The 19,645-nt window shown below is 34.0% G+C and overlaps 1 protein-coding gene across 1 annotated transcript in view; it reads right to left on the bottom strand.

Moving 5' to 3' along the window:
* Positions 1 to 4,486: 4,486 nt before the first annotated feature.
* KCTD8 (potassium channel tetramerization domain containing 8) overlaps positions 4,487 to 19,645 on the bottom strand; it is a gene marked incomplete at both ends in the record, with an annotated part of 90,416 nt that continues 75,257 nt past the window's right edge. The window contains one exon of the mRNA XM_084285964.1: positions 4,487 to 4,947. Coding sequence (XP_084142090.1) covers positions 4,487 to 4,947 — 461 coding nt within the window. The remainder of the gene's footprint in view (positions 4,948 to 19,645) is intronic.

Below are 19,645 nucleotides of genomic sequence, written 5' to 3'. Positions count from 1 at the left end.
ATCTTCTTGCCAATAGTATTGAAGTTTCCTCAAACAAGCAGCACTCAGTGTGCTCAGCTTCCCCCATCATCTTCTAGCATGAAGCCTGCTGTAGTCCCTTCTGAATTCAGTTATGTAACTTCAAGTAAAGAACAGATAAATAGAAGTGATTGTAAGAATGTCCGTAGTAACAATGGAGAAAGGAGAGGCAGAGCAGAAAATATGAAATAGGATGAAAATTACTTCTAGATAACAGGTCCTGGAAAAAATAAAGCTATTTGATGGCCTTTACTATATAAGCTAAAGTAATGTGTGAATGCTATTTTTATGGTGAGCTATACCAATAGTGTGATCCTGTAAATAGCTAAAGCCTTCTTGAGAATTTCCTAGCACTCCCAAGGAACTTGGTTCAGGACATGAGTCACTCATAGAGTGAACCCATCATTGCCCTGTTGTTACCCAGTATACTAAATTGAGTCTTCCACCTCCAGTATGAAGTGTATTTTTGAACATCATTACTTGAACAAAGACAGCATTAGAAAGTCAAATGATTTTGAATAAGCACACTTTTAAAAGGTGGACATGGTGTTTTAAATACAATTTATTTCTTTAAAAATTTATCGAAAGTGAATTCTAAAATATATTTCAAAATTAATTTCAAAGCACGTGCTCAGTGGCAATTTTATGGACATTACTGACTTCTGTCCAAACATTTTTGCTCATCTGATTTGTTTGGTAGATTTTTCTTCCAGTAGATAAGTAAAAAGAATAAAATACAAGACTTGTAAATTTAGGTTAGAAATAATCCTCAGAAATAGGTTCAGAAGTAATCTTTCAGCAGTAATTAGGCCACCATGTGATTATGATCTTTCTTCACACGTTTAGAAGGTGTAAAGTCCATTGCATGTACCCCTGTTTCCCATCTGCTCAGTTAGGACAACAAAGAATATAAAAATAGACAGATGTGATATCCATCATGTGGTCTTAAAAATATTTTTTATAGTGAGTAAACATGGGCAATGAGAACCATTTTTGTGGCAGATTCTAATAGAGTAGAATAGAATAGAATACTTGAATTTTGTGAAATATTAGTTCAATTAGGAGATTGCTTCTAAAGGAAGTTTTATTTTATTTTTCTCTGTTCCAAATCTTTAAAAACAGTTTATAATATAGCTTTCTTATTATTCTTATTAGCATTGCTTAGCATGTTAAAACTTAGGAACTAAACTTGGCAGAAATATATAAAGGGAGATGGTTTTACAAGTTAAATCCTCAATAACATAATGATTTAAGCAATTTTGTTGATTTAGAAAAAAACTTTCTGAAAACAAAATATTTTTTTCAAAAAGACTTTCTTTCCTTCCAGAAATAAGTTTCATTTATATGTTATGTGACCTATTAGCATTTTATCTTATATTGATTTTTATTTTTTACTTTTTAACAAAGCAAGTGTCATCTAAAACTTATAATATCATATGCTGGCTAAAAACAACTTGTTCTATAATGAGATAAGTTAAGGTCATTATTCTAACTATGAAACATAACCCTTTAAAATGTGAAAATAATATGAAAATTATAATTGAAATATTGAGAGAACAATAATAAATTTATTTTTGACATTCTTTTTTAAATTTAAGATTGAAAAAAAAAATCAGTATTTTGATCTATCTTTGCAAAGAATGTGTATTTTAAATGTATAAACTTCACATGGAGTGGAATTTTAATGTACTGATCAGCTCTACTGAAAGCCAATAAAGGACACAGAATTCCAAAGTTTGTAGACTATTCCTCTGTAACAAAGTAAATAGCTGGAAAAGAAAGACAATGAAAAAGACTGAAATGGATAAAAGAAAAAGAAGCTAATTAGAAAAATAAGAAAAAGAAGAGAAAGAAGAATGCAATCAAAAAACCCAGCTCTTACCACTTTCTGCTTAATTACAGAATTCTCTCATAACACTTGGGAATTTCCTGTCAACCCTATCCATCTAATCACCCACAAGCTCCTCAGTTACACTAAATGACATGACTTGCTATCTCCCTAATCACAGCCTGTAATCTTAAACCTGTAAATTAATAAACACATAGATGGGGTTGGAGCTGTAACTGTGTGAACTGTATGAAAGCTTGACAGGCATCGCAGAATATGATGGTGGATTCACAGGAGCCATTGTTTTTTCCCAGTCTCTTACTACATGTGCCAATTTTTCACTCTGAAAGAATCAGAGTATGCACTGTGTAACCCCCAGACCAAAACACTTTATCTGAAGATGCTGGTGGGGTTGCTAAGTAACAGCAATGTGGTTTATGTGACACATCACTCATGCCTTGTGAGCACTTCAGTGCTCTTCAAGAATGAATTAAATCTGAGAAATTTTAGGTAGTACATTAAAAGAAAAAAAAAATCATTAAAAAAAATCTACATATTGACAAATTAGAAGGGATACACAGGTCAATCAAATACCTAGCCATACCATAGGCAGGTAGTGACTGAAGTGCAAAGAGCAAGTAGCGCAAAACAGTCTCCAAACTCAATGGCAAGGTTTAATGGAAAGGTTCAAGTTACTGTGTGAACCTAAAAGGCATCATTCCCAATGGAAATAGCATAAAATAAAGACAGTGGAAAACCGTATAACCTGTGAGAAGTGCTGTGAAGTAATATTCAAAAGGCAAGAAGAAAATTCAGTGTGAGGTTCTCAAAAATTCTCATTAGTCTTAAGTCATGAAAATGCTTTCAAAAGATAAAATGCTGGAGTAAACTGATTAGTTGAATGGGAAAGAGCAATAAACTCCAGATATTAATTATATATATATATATATATATATATTTATATTTATATTTATATTTATATTTATATTTATATTTATATTTAAGTAGTGAATGAAGTCACTGAGCTGCTATCAAAATTATGCAAAATTGCCTGTTAGGAGACTAAAAAATAATATAGGTATTAGGAATAATCTTGGAAATGGAAAAGCAAGAAGCCCCATTTTGCCAGAAAAGCCGCCAGAAAGAAAACATTTCACATGCATACGTACAGTTCCTACTAAAGAATATGTATGGCATTGAATCCTGATAAATGTGTGGGATAAATACATATGTTTGTGCATTTATGCCCAGTGATAATTTCATGTGTGTAAGAACTCAACAGTTCTCCTGCAGACCCCAGCAGCCCTTACCCATTCCAAGTATGGCTGTCTGCACCACAGTTACCTTGTTATAATGAAAACCATATCAATTTTCCTCTATCTGCTTTGAGAAATTAGGTTTGTCACAGAAAAGACTATTCACAGAAAACTTTATTCTGTAAATGTGTAATTTTTCTGTGATATTTTAAACCCTCTGTTTTTAAGATGATTTTTGTGAACTTGTCAAGTTTAGACTGCTTTCAGTTCTGTTAGTGAAAACACTCCGTGTTTTAGTTCATTCCCCTCTGTAGCCTAGCATAGCTCTTCCTTCTGGAGTCTGTACTGTTGTTCTGATTAAATGGCACTGCACTAAACATTGTTCACCTACTCTTGAAACATGTGTGGTGTTTTCTTTTTTTTTTTTTAGCAAAGTAGTTATGAAAACATTAAACAAAACAAAACAAAACAAAAACAATTTGCTTGAGTCTCTTTAAAAGAGAGAGGAGATAACAACAGACAAGAAAATCTACCAGATGGTTCTTTTAATAAATACATTAAAGTCTTTTTTATTTTTCTCCAATTTTAGCGACTAACATAACAGAAACTTTCAGACCATCAAACCAGTTTTCACAATCTGTCATAAGTTTGCATTTCACAGAAATAATCCTGACAAGCACTAATAGATGAACGTTGTTGGTGCAATAATAAAACAGTATAAGGCATATTTACACCATCCTTACATACAGAACACTGTACACACAAAAAAATCACAGACCCAGAACAAAGCAAATTCAATCCTTTAGACGTTTTACGTTTATAGGCTTGGTATCAAACAAATAATTCTCCAAGCAACAGACAACCTCTTGTTCTTGTGTGATTTATTTGTAACATTGTGCTCATGCAAAATAGGTATTTGCTTTATTGCATTAACATTGAAAGAACATTGGGAGTTAGTTCTGAAACCAGTTCAATCAAATTTTCAACCCTGTTTCTCTTCATCCATAGCAAGTCTGAGTCATTTTTATTTGTGACATAAAACGAGGCATTAACTGATGATTGAGATTTTTATTTGATAAATTTCAAAATGATAATGAAGCTCAACTGACTACAGTTCAAAAACCATCTTTCTTCACCATGCACATTTTTCTTTGCTATTATGAGGTGGTTAAGATGAGACACTTTTTTGTATTTTTAAGTTTCTATTTTTTTATATATATTTTTAAAGAAACCATGTACTATCCAACATCCACTGTTCACAGAAGGAAATAAGCAGCAGGAATAGCTCTGGTGGCAGAGTTGGCCAGGAGAAGGACATCAGTAAGTTAGTGGCAACTTATTAAACATCAAATGCCCCAGAGATACGTAATGAAAGAGTTGAGTACTATAACCCATATTTCTGTAAGAGTTCAGACTGCCAAGGACGTTTGCGCTCTGGAAAGTAATCTGGAATGTGGATTTTTTTAAAATCTTGGATGCATTTTCTCATTTCTTCCTCAACACTCAGCTTCTCACACACCTTCTTTTTGGAAAGATTTGTTTCTCTGGACTTGCTAATGAGAGTTTGAAAGAGTTCACTGTTCCTGCGTTTGTCTGGAGGTGGCATCCACTGCACTGGGGCCTTCTTAGATGGACGATCCAAAGTCAGAGTATTTGGCTGATGAGCTGTAGACTGCTGAGTGCTAGAAGCATTTTCTTGAGGAGTGCTTGCTTCTGAGTGGCTGTCACAACTTGAGGTGGACAACTCGTTGCAGGAAGTCCCACTTTCACTACCCTTGTCCAAGACTTTGTCGTGCTTCCTGTCCTCATGGTCTTGTTTCGGGGAAACAGTTCTCTGTGGTGGCCCTAATACAAGGCAGGAAAGAAAAAGTATTAAATATACATCGGATTACACAGAAAACTGATCAGCTGCCATTTAGAAAAACATGACACGGGGTCTCAGCTGAGACAAAATGGAGGCATTTCGTTTTAGTCAAAAGAATTATGTCAGAGTGGTATGTGACTTCTAGGTCTGGTCCTACATGTGTGTTCAGTTGTCAATGTCCTCACACCTAAAAATGTTTTCAGCAAGAATTCAATGCCTGCCTAGGAAGAATCCAGGAAATTAAATGTGCATAATCCTCACTGATTATCTGCATCAGAAATCCCTGCCTGCAAATTTGAAAGAGTTATTTTGCCACCACATCCCAAGAAGTTTATAATGAGAAATTAGATTTTGTAGTATTGTGAAAATACTGCCATTCAATCTGCAATCCCTTTCCTTTGCTTAAGGAAAAATATTCCAAGGGCATTGATTTTTTAATTTTAAATTTTATTTTCATTTTTATTTTTATTTTTTGAAACTCTAATTTATCTGTTCAGAACAGTCTACTGATGCCATGCCCTACAGATGTCAGCTATGCAGAAACCCCAGTCTCCAAAAGAGCATTAATCCTGGAATAACAGAGATCGTTCTGTACTGACAGTCTTTAGGCTTTTTATTATTATTGATTTATTTATTTTTGCCATATACTGATTTCACTCCTCTCCTACTGTCAGTTGTTATGCCAGATTTGCCTCAGTGCACGTACAGGATTAGGTTGTACATCTCTTACTGCACAAGCTGGCAAGGAAAAGGAGGCTACGAAGTTATCAGCAACGAAGCACTCTGTAGCAGCAGAGAGAGCAAGCTGATGGCCTATCAGCAGGAATTGCTCAGTGCTTCATGTGACTGAAAATGGGATCAAGGCTGTATTCTCTCCAGATATTATTTTTGCTTTGAAGTCTGGAGCAGAATTATGAATGTGAAGATGGTTGTCACTAAATCTGTACAAGTATTCTCACTTCCGAAAATTTATTTCAAAACTCCAGCTGTGATGTTATGCTGACATCATATAAACATCATGATGTCAGTTTGGGACACTATCTAAAACTCACAGAAATATGTACAGAGTTCAACAGGCTTCGGTTCAGAGCAAAGATGTTTAAACATCTAAATGAAAATTAAGAGCAGTATTTCAGTGACAGTTATGTGTCTGCTAGGACACACAACTGTCCAAACAGCATCCAAATGTCTTATCAAACCTAGCTTATCCTTACAGTTTATCCAAACACCATGAGCATCACTGTCTTTGCCTGGACCAAACCTTTGGGTATGACAGACCAACCCCAAGTTAGTGGGACAGAGTTGCAAGGAGATTTTTGAGTCACTTATTTTTCTGTTTTTCAGAATTACAAATTAGAAATATAATTACAATTATAAAGAATGCAGGAGCAATACAAACACTCTAGTGTCTTTTTGACAGTGCCATTCTATGATTCAAAGGAATCTAAGAAGATGGCAGTATTTTATAAGAAACACAGGGGAAAACAAAACAAAGAAAAACACAAAAGCAAATATTTAATAAACTAACAAAGCAGCACTCAACAGTCTGCTTTTCTTTTGTTTAAGAGAGCATCCCAAGACACTGTGCCATATTTCTGTAGTCCACCTGGAGAAATCCATGAATAAACAAGATACAAAGAGAAGAGAAAACAATCCATCAGGGCTTGTGCTTACATTATTCAGAGTGGAAATCACAAGTGATTTTCTACTTCTTTAGTAGAAAATATTTAGTGCACGGCTGCAGAAATTTTCCTACTCTTTCTCTTCCAGAAACATGTTCACCTTCTTAAATAGATTTACATGCCTGCCTTCTATTATTGTATCTGGCATTTCATTTCATACCTCAAAACCATTGTATGAATATGCTAAATCTAGACAGTCAGCTGACATCATGTAATTACTCTGCCTGTGCAGTATGCGATTATAAAACTGAGCAGTTAATCAGATAATGATTTCAGTATTGTTACTGTGATTTTCAATAACATAATTAACACCGATGTCTAGTTTACAATCATAGCTTCTTCAAATGTAACAACAGTCTGCAACTGAGAAATTAGTTTAGTGTTATCAACACCCTGTAGACTTCAACTCTCTTTCCTGACCATTTATTTTTTTTCTTTAACCACGTGAATCAAGATATTATGTCTAGTTGGTCTATTACTTCTTTATTGTTATTCCTTGTTTCTCCAGGGCTCAAACCTATACTCTACTAAGGATCTAATTCAAAAAAGTATTGAAACACACATACATGCTTCCAAGAATATATAAAAAAAATAATCCATTTTACAGCTACAAGGCTATCCAAGTGCCTGATATTAGCAGGTATGTAAGTGTTTATTTGGATCAGGGTCCTGAGGTTCAGTACCTTACAGCACTGAATTGCCTAAATTCACAATGAATTTAATCCATACATAGGTTTCTCTCACACCTCTCCTTTTAACAGCTAACAGATAGTCCCTTGGAAAGAATTATCTATATGCTCCTGCACTTCTTTCTTGATAGCGCGTTATTAACAGAAGCAAAAGTCCTGCTGGATGAGAGGTTTTTGTTTTTGTTTTCTCACAATATTTTACACCTGGTGAAACCCCCCAAAAATGTATAAATACATAATAAAGGGTCCTCAGAAGAAATTTGTTTTAATTTTCCAAATTAGGTATTATTGGATTCATTTAGATATCTGTTTCAGAAAGCAACTTCTTATTGCCCTTATTTGTGACTGAGATTGTGTGATGGGGTGCTGGCTCCACTATAACTTCTCAGCCCTTCCAAAATATCACCAAAGATGTTCATACAAGTCAGTCTACCTGGAAATATGTATTTTCCACAAGTATAGATAGAATAGGTCTATAGAATAGAAACTCAGAGAAAGTATATTTGCTCTACTGTGCATGTAACTAAAAAGCTTCACTGACTTCCAGCCTTCACCTGTTGCTCCTTCTCTTGCCCTTTCCAGAACCTCTTACCTGCTGCTGGTTCTCCAACTTAAGGGAAGCTAGAAGTCAGTCACTGCATTTTGGTCCTTTCCAACACATTCTCCTCTACCCATGTATGTCTGGTTGTCCTCTCCACTGCCCAGTTCTCCCAATATTTCCCAGTTAACACTTCTCCGGGCACTTCCAATACATAGAATAGAATAATTGAGTTGGAAGTGACCTACAAAGATCAAGCCCAACTCTTGACCACTTCAGGACTAACCAGAAGTCAAAGCATATTATTATTAAGGGCATTTATCCAAATGCTTCTTGAATGCTGACAGGCATGGGGCATCAACCACCTTGCTAGGAAGCCTGTCAGAGTGTTTTACCACCCTGACAATAAAGAAAATCAAAAATGAAAACAGGAGGACAACAAGGCTTAAGCTGACTGATTCTCTTAGAAGGCTCGAAAACATGATAGCAAAGAGAACAAATGTTATTTTTATTTGTATTTATATACATATAAAAAAAATCTAACCCAACAACATGGTTTTCAATTTGATTCATAATTTTTGCATGAATGAGAATATTGGCAGTATGTGATTTGCATATGATTTTGCATGACATGCAGACTTTTTTTCTCATTGTTTTGCATAGCTACATAGGATTTCAGTCTGGTACACAGCCTTGTTAATATTCCTGAATGAAATTTTCTTCTACTTAGTTTCTCAAATTACATTATTACACAAATCCTATTGTTTTATGCTTTATTCTTAAAAATCTAAATAAAATAAACTATATTTAATATTCTATTGTAAAACAAAACAAAACAAAACAACAACAACAACAAAAAACCCTAATCAAATCCTATATTATGATGGACTCATCCATCTTGTATATCTACCTTTTTTATTACTTTTCACCAGCATTCTAAGTATTGCACTAATCTAAAAGCTTAGAGAAAAGTCACCTGTGAATTTTGATGACAGGTTACAATTACTCTGAGAACATTTTCATTAACAGACTTCTGAGTACTTAGTATGTTACTTTTTTGATAAAGGATTATGGTTGTGTTTTTTTTTTTTTGGTCTAATTTCACCTTTATTTTTTAAAAAGTTTTTTATTTGTATTTATTTATTTTAAGAGCTACAACAGGATAGCACTATAAACCCAATATATTTGAGTTTGCATTGTTACTCTGATTTTCAATAATATAATTAACACCAAAGTCTAGTTTACAATCACAAGGGTACATACTCTGTCCTTGTGAGGTCTCACTTGGAGTACTGCATCCAGGTTTGGTGCCCCCAGCACAAGAAGGAGTGGGTCCAAGGGTGGGCCATAAAGATGATCAGAGGCATAAATCTTTCTTCACCTCTTCTGTGAAGAAAGGTTGAGATACTTGGGGATGTTCAGCATGAAGAAAGGAAGGCACTGGGGTGACCTCACTGCAGCCTTTCAGTAAGGGGGCTTATAAAAAAAAGATGGAGAGCAACTTTTTGTTCAGACAGATAATGATAGGACAAGGGGGAAGGGTTTTAAACTAAAAGAGGGAAGAGTTAGATGTTAGCAAGAAGTTCTTCATTCAGAGGGTGGTGAGGCACTGGAAGGGGTTGCCCAGAGAAGCTATGGATGCCTCATCCCTGGAGGTTTTCAAGGCCAGCTTGGACAATGTCATGGGCAACCATGACATTGATCTAGAGGTAGCATCCCCACCCATGGTAGGAGAGTTGGAAATAAATAGTCTTTAAGGTCCCTTCCAACCCAAGCTGTTCTATGATTCTATGATGATCTGTGGCATATTAATGATATTTCAACTGATAGGAGAAAATCCAGCTAATTCCTTGAGACCATTATGGGATTCAGCTTGCCTCTTACTACTAGAATTGTAGGTTAAAACTAGCAACTGTAAGTTCTGTGCTATATCATCTTATTGAAATTTCTTCTGTGAACATACACATTTTGAAGAATAGTGCTTGATGGCAAAGAAGTTTACAAAAGGACCACTACACTCTGTCCTCTTAAATGCATAACAAAATCAAACTAAACAACTGCTCTATGGCCAGAAAAAAGAAATATAATATTTGTTGTGGTGTTTGCTTTGTTGTTGATGTTGTTTTTTAATAGCGAATACAATATTTAAAAAGCAAATAAATAAGTAAATAAGCAAATACGCAGTTTTCAGCTTGCATCTCATCTGGAACAAAATTTCAAACCAGTTTTTGGATTAAAAGCCAGATCCAAAGAATGCTTAGTATAAAATAGTGAAGTGTTTTTCAGAAGGAGGATTGAAACTCAGATTTTCCTATTTTTCTTTCTCCTTTGAGATGAGTGATCAATTGCTATGGGTAGCCAAATGCTCACATTTGTGTGTTCTTTGACCCAACTGAGTCAATGCAAAGTAGAATATCTTCAAACTGAAGAGAATATTCCCTTCACCTTCAATTACTCCAGTACCTTCAGGTTAATATATACATTTGGAAGTCGTGAGTTAACTTCCCTCAGGCACCAGAGAGAATTAGTATCTGGGAGGCTTTGATTTATTAATGCTTTAAGCCCTGAACTCTTGTATAGAAGGCCAATACTGTTGACAAACCAACTTCAGTACTTGGAGCAAAACCTAAACTTTATGTGACCTAAGAAAGCCAAGCAAGTCAGTTTGCAGATGAGACTGACACAGAAAAGTCTTGTGAATTGCAGCACAGCTTCCTTAACATGAAGAATAGCATTTAGGTTACTCACATCTTAACAAAACAGTTTTGTAAATATGACCTATGATCTGGCAAAGCTTCAAGTTCATGTCTTCAGGGTATGCAGATTAGTTTGTCTTCACAAACAAGCTGATTCTGATCTGTGAATCTGGTTCCAAAACTGCAGCCATTTAAAAAATATATATGTTTTAGATTAAAATATTGACCCCATTCAAGTCAGAGACAACATAATCTGTGACCTTAAGTTATAAAAAATTAATTTCAAAAGAAAGAGTATTAATTTTAGTGTGAATGTAAAATAAATAAATAAATCTTAGAATGAAAGTAATTTAATGGTGAAAGAAGAAGGGGTGAAAAGATACCGTCTTAAAGAAAAAGAAAAGATTTAGAAAGATATATTCTTATAACTTTTCAGTACTTAATTCAAAAAGTGTATTTTTACTGGCATCCCTGGAAAGTTCATCTTTAGGTGAAAACAAGCAAAATTATTGCAGATAATACTTTAGCCCCCAAATATTAGTGTAGGAACATGTGAAACTACTATGCTCTAAAGAAAACCTCACCACAGACTTAACTATCAGCTTCACTAACATACAGAACCTATGATAAATAATAGGATATTCAATAAATCACTGTAGTAAATTAAAAAAAATGTGATAAATTTATATATATATATACATATATCATATACATATATCATATACAGATATATATATATATATATATATATCATGGCAATTATGACAGATGAAGGAAAAATATATTCCTTGATTATTCTGATACATTTTACTACATTCAGAACTTAATAGGAAATACAAATTTCCTATTAAATTATTTCCTATTTATTTCAAATTTCCTATTTCATATTTTCATATTTCCTATTTTATTTCAAATTTCCTATTAAATTAAAATATGCTCAGGAGGTATCTCACACACTTTGATTCCAACACAAAATTTCAAAGTGTGAACTGTACACTTAATTGTTTGTGTTACACTTATTGTTAACATTTCAGAGCATTAGGATTTTTAGGAATGTTTATTTGTTGTTTGAATGCTTGGATATTTCAATAGGAAGAATATGTGTGTGATTGCACATTTGATGAAGCATTTTATTTAAATCCCCTTACCTGCCATGAAAAGTTTAAAAGGCACTGTGTAGAGATTTTGGCTGTACTGGGCATAGCTCTCACAGGAGAAATTACCCTTTAATAGTGTTAAACTTGGTGGTGTGTGAATGGATATGTGGCACTTGAAGGGAATGAACCAATTCATCTTTCAGATTAGTACCACATGCCTGTAAGTGATAAGTGCTCTGTCTCAAAAGAAAAACAAAGCAAAATAAAAAACGACATAAAAATATTTTTTCAGTCACATTTACTACCACCTGATGTTAAATTAACTTCTAGAAAAGTTATAGTAGAAGGAGTTAAAAAAAATGTTTATTTATTGAAAATTTCTTTGTTTACTTCCAGTAAAGCTTTATTTTAAATATTAACATTATTCATAATGTAAAGAGAGAACTAATGTAAAAAGGGAACTAACTTATATAGAGGGATGAAATTTTTTATAGATGGAATGACTGAAGCACTCTGATAAGCACTCACAATAAGCACTCTGATGTCCAACTTGAATTCATTAGATACTTCAACCTAATTTTGTTTGAACAAATAACAAAACCATACTCTTTCCATTTATTATTTTTTTGACTGGGTTCTGTGGTAGGCAGAACAGTACATAAATATAGGAGAGAGTGAAATTCTAACACAATTTGTTGCATTCCAGTAAAATTAATGAAGAGTTCACAATTATAATCATTTTAAAATATATTAATCTGAAAATTATGAAGAAGTACTGAGAAATGTCATTTCTTGGACCCAAATCTGAAACTTTATTTAAGATAAATTTGATACTTAAGGACAACTTAGAAATGAGTGCATTGGTATATATGAAAATAACAATAACAACAACAACAACAACAAAAACTTTCATAAAAATCAGGCATCTTCCATACCTTCACTTGCAACAATGAATAGACCAAACTGTATTTCAGAAATATCTCAGCAACTTCTGGTAAACATCCTTGTCATTCATTTCCAAACTGTCAAGTAGGTTTGCACTCAGCTCTATGTGCTAATATTATCTGCCTCTTTTTGATTATTTTTCAGTGGCTAGCAGAGTTAAGAGCTAAAATCTTTTGTTCTGTCCATGAGAAATGTTTATTAGTTTTCACAAAAAAAGAGCAATCCTATTCCTTAAAAAAAAATAGTTAATTGATATTAAACTATACCAAATTATCTTCAAATTATTAATTTATTGATCTGAAATTTAATAAAACTTATCTAGGGTGATATTCTCAATTGACCACAAAAAGGAGTCAGGGGAGCAGTATCAAAAGCAGGACATTTTATCATGCAGTTCTTATAAACTCCCTTAAGACTTCATTGCTTTTTTCCCCTAGCTGATGCTGACAGAAAGCTTATCTTGTTACCATTGATCACTGGAAGAAAGTTCCTTGATGCAAATCCCAAGCTTCCAACTCCCTCTTTAAAGCTAAAAGTGTCTTCTCAATTCTTTCAACACCAGGATACTGGTCTAGATACTACAATAAAATCCCAGTTTCAAGGATCCAGATGTCTTTAAATTGTTCTAACTATTTTCTTGAAATTACTTCTACCACAGGTTTAAATTACAAGAAAAAAAAAAAAAAAAGTAGACAATGCACTTACAAAAGCTTTATGGGGGCAAAGGGACAAAGAAAGACAATCATTCCATCTTCATATTGCAGAAACAAACCCTAGATGCATCTCCCTCCCAGGATTCACAGGACAAACTATACATTACTGATTAACCTATGGGTTTATAGACTTACTATTCTCTTTCCTATCCTGCATCCTTCCGCATTCAGAGAAAACAGCTGTTGGGCTGGGGAAGGACTTTTAGATACCTGTGCTTTCCTTGAATTTCTGAGGTTGTCAGATACTTGTGGCAATTTATCATTCACCTTCCTCACTCCTTTCCCCTTTCTTCTAAGAACATATTTAAGGATAACCTAATCAGGAATTTCAGTCTGTCATCAACTGAATTGCTGGCTGCTTCCTTCTGCTTTGTAAATATTGATATTGGTTGGGCATCTGCTCAATTGTGAAATAGACTTTTAGCCACTGGATCTGTGTTTGGCAAAGCCCTAATAATAGCTTTAGGCAACATGAAGTTGAATCCCTTTCCACCAAGATAAGTAACACTCCTTTTTGAATGACTCACATTTTGTTTTTCCTAAATTAGTTTTAACTTTTCAGCTGTCAGATGTGGCTCCCCTCTGTGGCCACACAAATGTTTGTGCCAGAACAAAAGGCACCAAAGGGAAAGGAAACAATACAAGGGAAGGGATTGCACTTTTCAGAGAAGGCTTATGGCAACTTGAAACATACATGAAACTGTAACCTGTCTTTTTACTATACACACATACAGTAAATATACTGACTTAATAATGTCCTCATCAACATGTAGTTTACTTTCAATAAAAATATACTTGGAATGTAAAAAATATCCACTCAAATAAGATCTACCTACCACAAACTTATTTCAGTGGGACTTCAGTGATTCTGTCACTTCTGGAAACACTGCTATGTCCACAGAAGCTCAAAAATTATTTCAAGACTGAAGGAGAGGGATTACACAACAATATAAGGAATCTTTGTTTTGATATTTTCTTTTAATGTAAATGCATTCACAACTCACATTGATAAGAACTCTTCTCTTTGTGAAGGACAGAATGGGCAGAAAAAAAAGGGGGGGGGGGGAGGGGGAGAGATATAAACCATATGGGGACATTTTCCTCCACAATTTTACTTCCAGTTTGTCTGGTATCATCTCACATTTCTCTGCTCTGTCAATTACATTGTCAATCACTTTAGATAAAATGTGTAATATCCACCTCTTCCTTCAGTCTCTTTCAATTTCACAGGTTTCTTTCCTACTAGCATGCAAAATAAATTAATGTTAATGTGAATTTACAGAATGTGTATAAAACACACTAGCAGAACATTGCCAAAATACCACGCACTGGCTTGAGAAAAAGTGTCTCATTAAAGAAATAGTTTAGGCACCAGCAATTTTGGCAGGCTTACATGATACTAATGATAGCACTATAGGCAGTATTCAAGTACAAAATAATGAGAAACACACACTCAAAACGAGTCTGTATTTTAATTTTGATTACTGACAGCTATCCGAGAATAAAATGCACAGTTTAAGAGTTCACAGTGAATTTTCCTAAGAGTTAAAGAACTAACAGAGTGGCAATTCAGAATATACTCAGATTATACTTGTATAGTTTTATGCCTTTCCTTCCAGGTTCTTGGGATGTGTCAATCTTCAAGAATTCTGTGAAATGTTTGTTGAAAGCTTTCCCTAAGTAACAGTGATGACCATCACTCTCTTACTTCTATGTACAAGCTTTGAAATACATTTCAGACTAACATTTCAGTAATAACAGTGCCATTCATCTATTTTATCATTAATGGCAGGTACATGGAAAATAAAGTAAAATAATATGTAATTAATGAGGCATCGCATCCTAAACTATGTAAAGCACATGCTGATAATAGCACGCTATCTTTAGATCCAAATTCCTAGATCAGCCTTATGGAACATTCAAAGCATTCACCCTAATAACTACAGAAAATGTGAAAACATGGAAAAAAACAGTCTTATTTATCTGGTATATATTTAAGTAAAATAAAAGTTATTAAACATTGAATTCACTCCACACATTTTCTCCTGTGCAAAAACAAAAAGATTTTGCAAATGATTTGTATCTAAAAATATTATATATCTACACTTCCTCAACCAAAATATTATGACTATATCACATAAACCCACAAACAGATACAAAGACTGAAGGTTGAATTCATTGAATGAATTCTCTTTGGGAAACAGTGAGACTGCACAGATCACAACTGCAGTGCAGTAAAGGCAATGTGAAATTCTTAACAGAAATCCTGAGTATTTGCAGGAGAGCAAACCACATTTGTGACAACACAGAAGCAAAAGCATTTAAGGGACAGGAGTACACTGATCACATTTAAAAATTCAAAACATATTCCTATCAGCAATATTTGAAACATCACAAAATTTTTTCTTTCACTTGGATAATATGTGAAGATAAGTGTGGTGTCATATATCTTGAACTAACCCAAATATGCTATCATTTAATCTGATACAAGATGTAAAAATGAAGACCCAAAATGGATTTACCTTTATTAAAGATGTAGCTGGTATTAATAATAAATTTATTCCTCTTGCAGTTGCAGACTCTATGCTCTATTAATCACCTGCATTGTGCACAATGTAGTTGGGCTGCATCAGCATTAATTAATAGACAACCTTTGCCCCTAAACAGTTTAAAATCTAAGAACATGACAAGAAACAACAGATGGGAAGAGACAGATGGGAAAATACCAAAAAAATGCAGTTTTGGTCAGCATGATAGGCTGCTTGTCTCAGACCTCCAGCTGTCTAATCTTTTGTCAAGACTTATATGAGCAGCATAGAAACAGAGAGTTTTAAGGAGGATTTTGAAGGAGAATAACACAATAGCAGTCCAGATTTAAGAGGAATTTTCTCCCTCAAGTAAGAAGCAGTTTTAGCAATGACACGAATGTGAGCGATAGATAAAGTCACCATGGTCTAGTTGGAGCCATGAGTTACAATTACAACAGGAAATATGTGGGGCTAAGTGAAGATAGTCAACCAAATACCTGGAATGTGAGGACAAACAACCCACCTTTGACACAGAACTGAGAAATTTAATGTACGGACTGAGAAACAAGGATCAAAGCAATAAAATATATTTTTTTAAAAATAGTATTTATTTATTAACAGCACAGAGCACATGCTCTGTTAAGAGATAAAGGTGTGTTTTCCACAGTTACTTAAAGTTTGGATGGAAGAGGAGGAAAATAAAGACCACTTCTTAAAAGTATAATTAATTATCCATGTTTTTAAGCAAGCTCATTTAAGACTAAAAATCCATGTTGCTGTTAATATACACAAAAGTGCCTATAATCAGTTTTCACCCTATCACAAGAACCTGCTTCTTCAATCTATCTGAATTTAATTTATTTTGATAGGGTAGAAAATACCATTTGCCAGAATATTTTTCTGTGTCCTCTGTTATGTAGGCCAATGGAGCAGGCCGGTCCTGGTTAGCTTTTCCATGATTTCCCTCAACACTTCTTAGAGTACTCTCCTAAAACGCTTTCTTACACCACCCTAGATCTTCCTAATGTAGTTCTCCCTTCTTCCTGCAGCACTAATCAACAGCTAAATTACACTAGACCTGTTCTGAGCACTTTTATGCTCTTAGGATTGGTCCTGTGGATACATGTATATTTACACTTCTGATTCTACTTAGCTTACATATGCTACACAATGCACGAATTTGTAAGCCAAGGGATCTTAGAGATCTTGTCTGCAATATTTATTTATTGCTTAAATCCCTTGTCAAAAATATTTGCTGCAAGGTGACATCTAGTTGTGTCCAATGGTTGTATTTACATGTAACATTTCCACCCCTGACCAAGTTAAAAATACACTGGTTCCCAGCCCAGAGGAAACTAATATTAGGATAGGTAGGAGGAATTTATTCTCCTTTTATTTCCAAAGTTTCAGATATCTTATCAGGAGACACAATAAATATGCATAACTGAGATATTTAATCACTTAACACAGTTGCATGAATAAATTATGCCCATCTCAGACTGAAATGTGTTTATTTAAGCTCATTCTTTCTTGAAATATTAACTATATTTGAAAAGTTTTTAAATAATAAAAATGTTAAATAATAAAACATGCACTGATTTTCTACCATCCTGCAAATTGAATACAAAATGAGTCCAAAAGACTATAATTTCTTTCATTATTGTTAGAATTTTGGATTTTATGAAACATACCAAATCTTGTGAGATTCACAACACTTGTCTTATCAGTGCAGAAACATAGATAACTATTAGTCAATTATCTAATTTAGCCCTAACAGAGGCAAAACAAACAAACAAACTACAAGAATAAGTAAGAGAATTTCAGAGAGATACACATTCATTTATACATTTTACAGAAATTCCAGTAAATTATTTGAGTAATGTTTGAATTAAGAGTAGTAACAACATAAAAAATAAAAGCAGAAAAGAAGAATATCTTTAATGTCATTTTGGGACAGTTGAAAGTACTATTGAAAGTTATTACTTTAGATTTCATCTGCCAAACAATTTTCATTTTAACATAATTTTCATTTTTCCTACCTAATAAGAAAAACAGTTCATAGAAAATTACAACCTCACTCTGATTATCACTAATAGTTCTGCCTCAGTGTGACCAATGTCAAGCCAATAATTGTTCTACCAGAATTTCATTAAATCTAAACTAATTTATTTTATTTTTCTGTCTTGGACCGGCTCAACAGAGGATTGGCCAGCAGATGGAATAATTACTTGGGAATATCATCACAAAAAAGTTACTGGGTTAGAATAGCAGCATTCAATGCATTTTAGCAAATAATCATTCATAATGAATATAATCTCATTTTGTATTAATTGGCATCTTCATTGCATTCATCTAAGAGCTATAATATCTTAGTTGTACAAAAATACTAAACCAAACATTAAGATTTAGAAGAAGATAAGGGGCAGCTGATATGAAACACTTCTTTCTTGTAATAACCATAAGGTTTGGGAATATTTAGTCTTTCAGAATGAAATACTCTTTTGTTTCCTTACAGGTGACAAAAAGAGCTTAGAGTGAGTCGTAGTTCTGCATTTGGAAGTTTCCAACAGCATCTCAAACTGAAACCTGCTTTTGACAACAGCTGAGGTGCTGTTTCTTTTCTGTCAGGATCCAGAGATGACAAAAGACTATATGCATAAGACTGTCAGGGGTGTATGATGTAACTTCAGTAACTTGGACTTCCAAGTGCTATCTGTGTGGTGATTAATCAAGGAAAGGCCTACATGTTACTTTTCTTCTCGCTCTATTCCCCAGAAAGGAACCCAAGGTCAAAATACTCCTCTCTTTTATTAGCCTCAGGATTTTTGTACAAAATATTTTGCTTTCAACATCTTGTTTCTCTTAATATTACTCATCTGATTGCCTCAAATGCTAGTTTCATTTAACCAAGTTTTACCAATGCTAGCATATCTTTCCTAATCAGCTGTACATTGAGCTTTCAAATGCAACAAGACATTTACACTGAACAAATTGGTTTTGTGTCTGAAAATGTTATTTTCTTCTGCTTTTCAATGTCATTATGAACGTCAGTGTGCCCCTGCCTTGGTGCCTGAGTTTCTCCATCTGTTAAATGTGGGTGGTCTCTTCTGAAAATGTTTTCAAGATCTACTGCTGAAAATATTGTATGATAACTGGATACTCATAATATTAAACCAGAAGAAATCTCACTGAGATGGGTTACACAATAAAGTACAGCTTGGGCAAAGAGAAAGTAAAATCAAGATCATAAACTCAGTAACAAGTTTATTTCTTGAGACTATAAAAGATATCCCCTTTTTCTTACTTGGTTCCTGCTCTGCTAATGAGTGGTATGACTGTGGTTTGACAAATTTAGGAAAGCAAATGAAGTCTAAACACATGAGGTGACTACTCTGTCCTTAATGGAAAAGATGAACGAAGATCCAGTGATATTAAGATCCAGTTCTTCTGGCTGCTTCTGATTGACTTTGATTTTCACTCATCAATTGAAAGTTTATGACATTGTTCCTTTTAAGGAAAGTGCAAATGAATGTGGAAAAGAGGAAGAAAAATGTGCCAATATGGAATCCTGCATTTTTCACACACGATATTGTAACTTACATGCTGAAAAGCTAGCTTTCGTGTTATCCTTAGTATGCATGAATAGCAGAGCTTCAGAGCTGTCTGTATTCCAGACGAGGTCATAGATGTGAGATGAACACTGGTAGGAACTTTTTATTAACAGAACAAAAATGTTGAGGTTTCCCTTGAAAGAGAATGTATTTAAAACAGAAAAAATAAAGGAGGAACCA

This window comes from Netta rufina (genome assembly GCF_964035555.1).
Source record: "Netta rufina genome assembly, chromosome: 4".
Taxonomy (NCBI): domain Eukaryota; kingdom Metazoa; phylum Chordata; class Aves; order Anseriformes; family Anatidae; genus Netta; species Netta rufina.
This window is presented reverse-complemented; position numbering and strand designations above follow the sequence as displayed.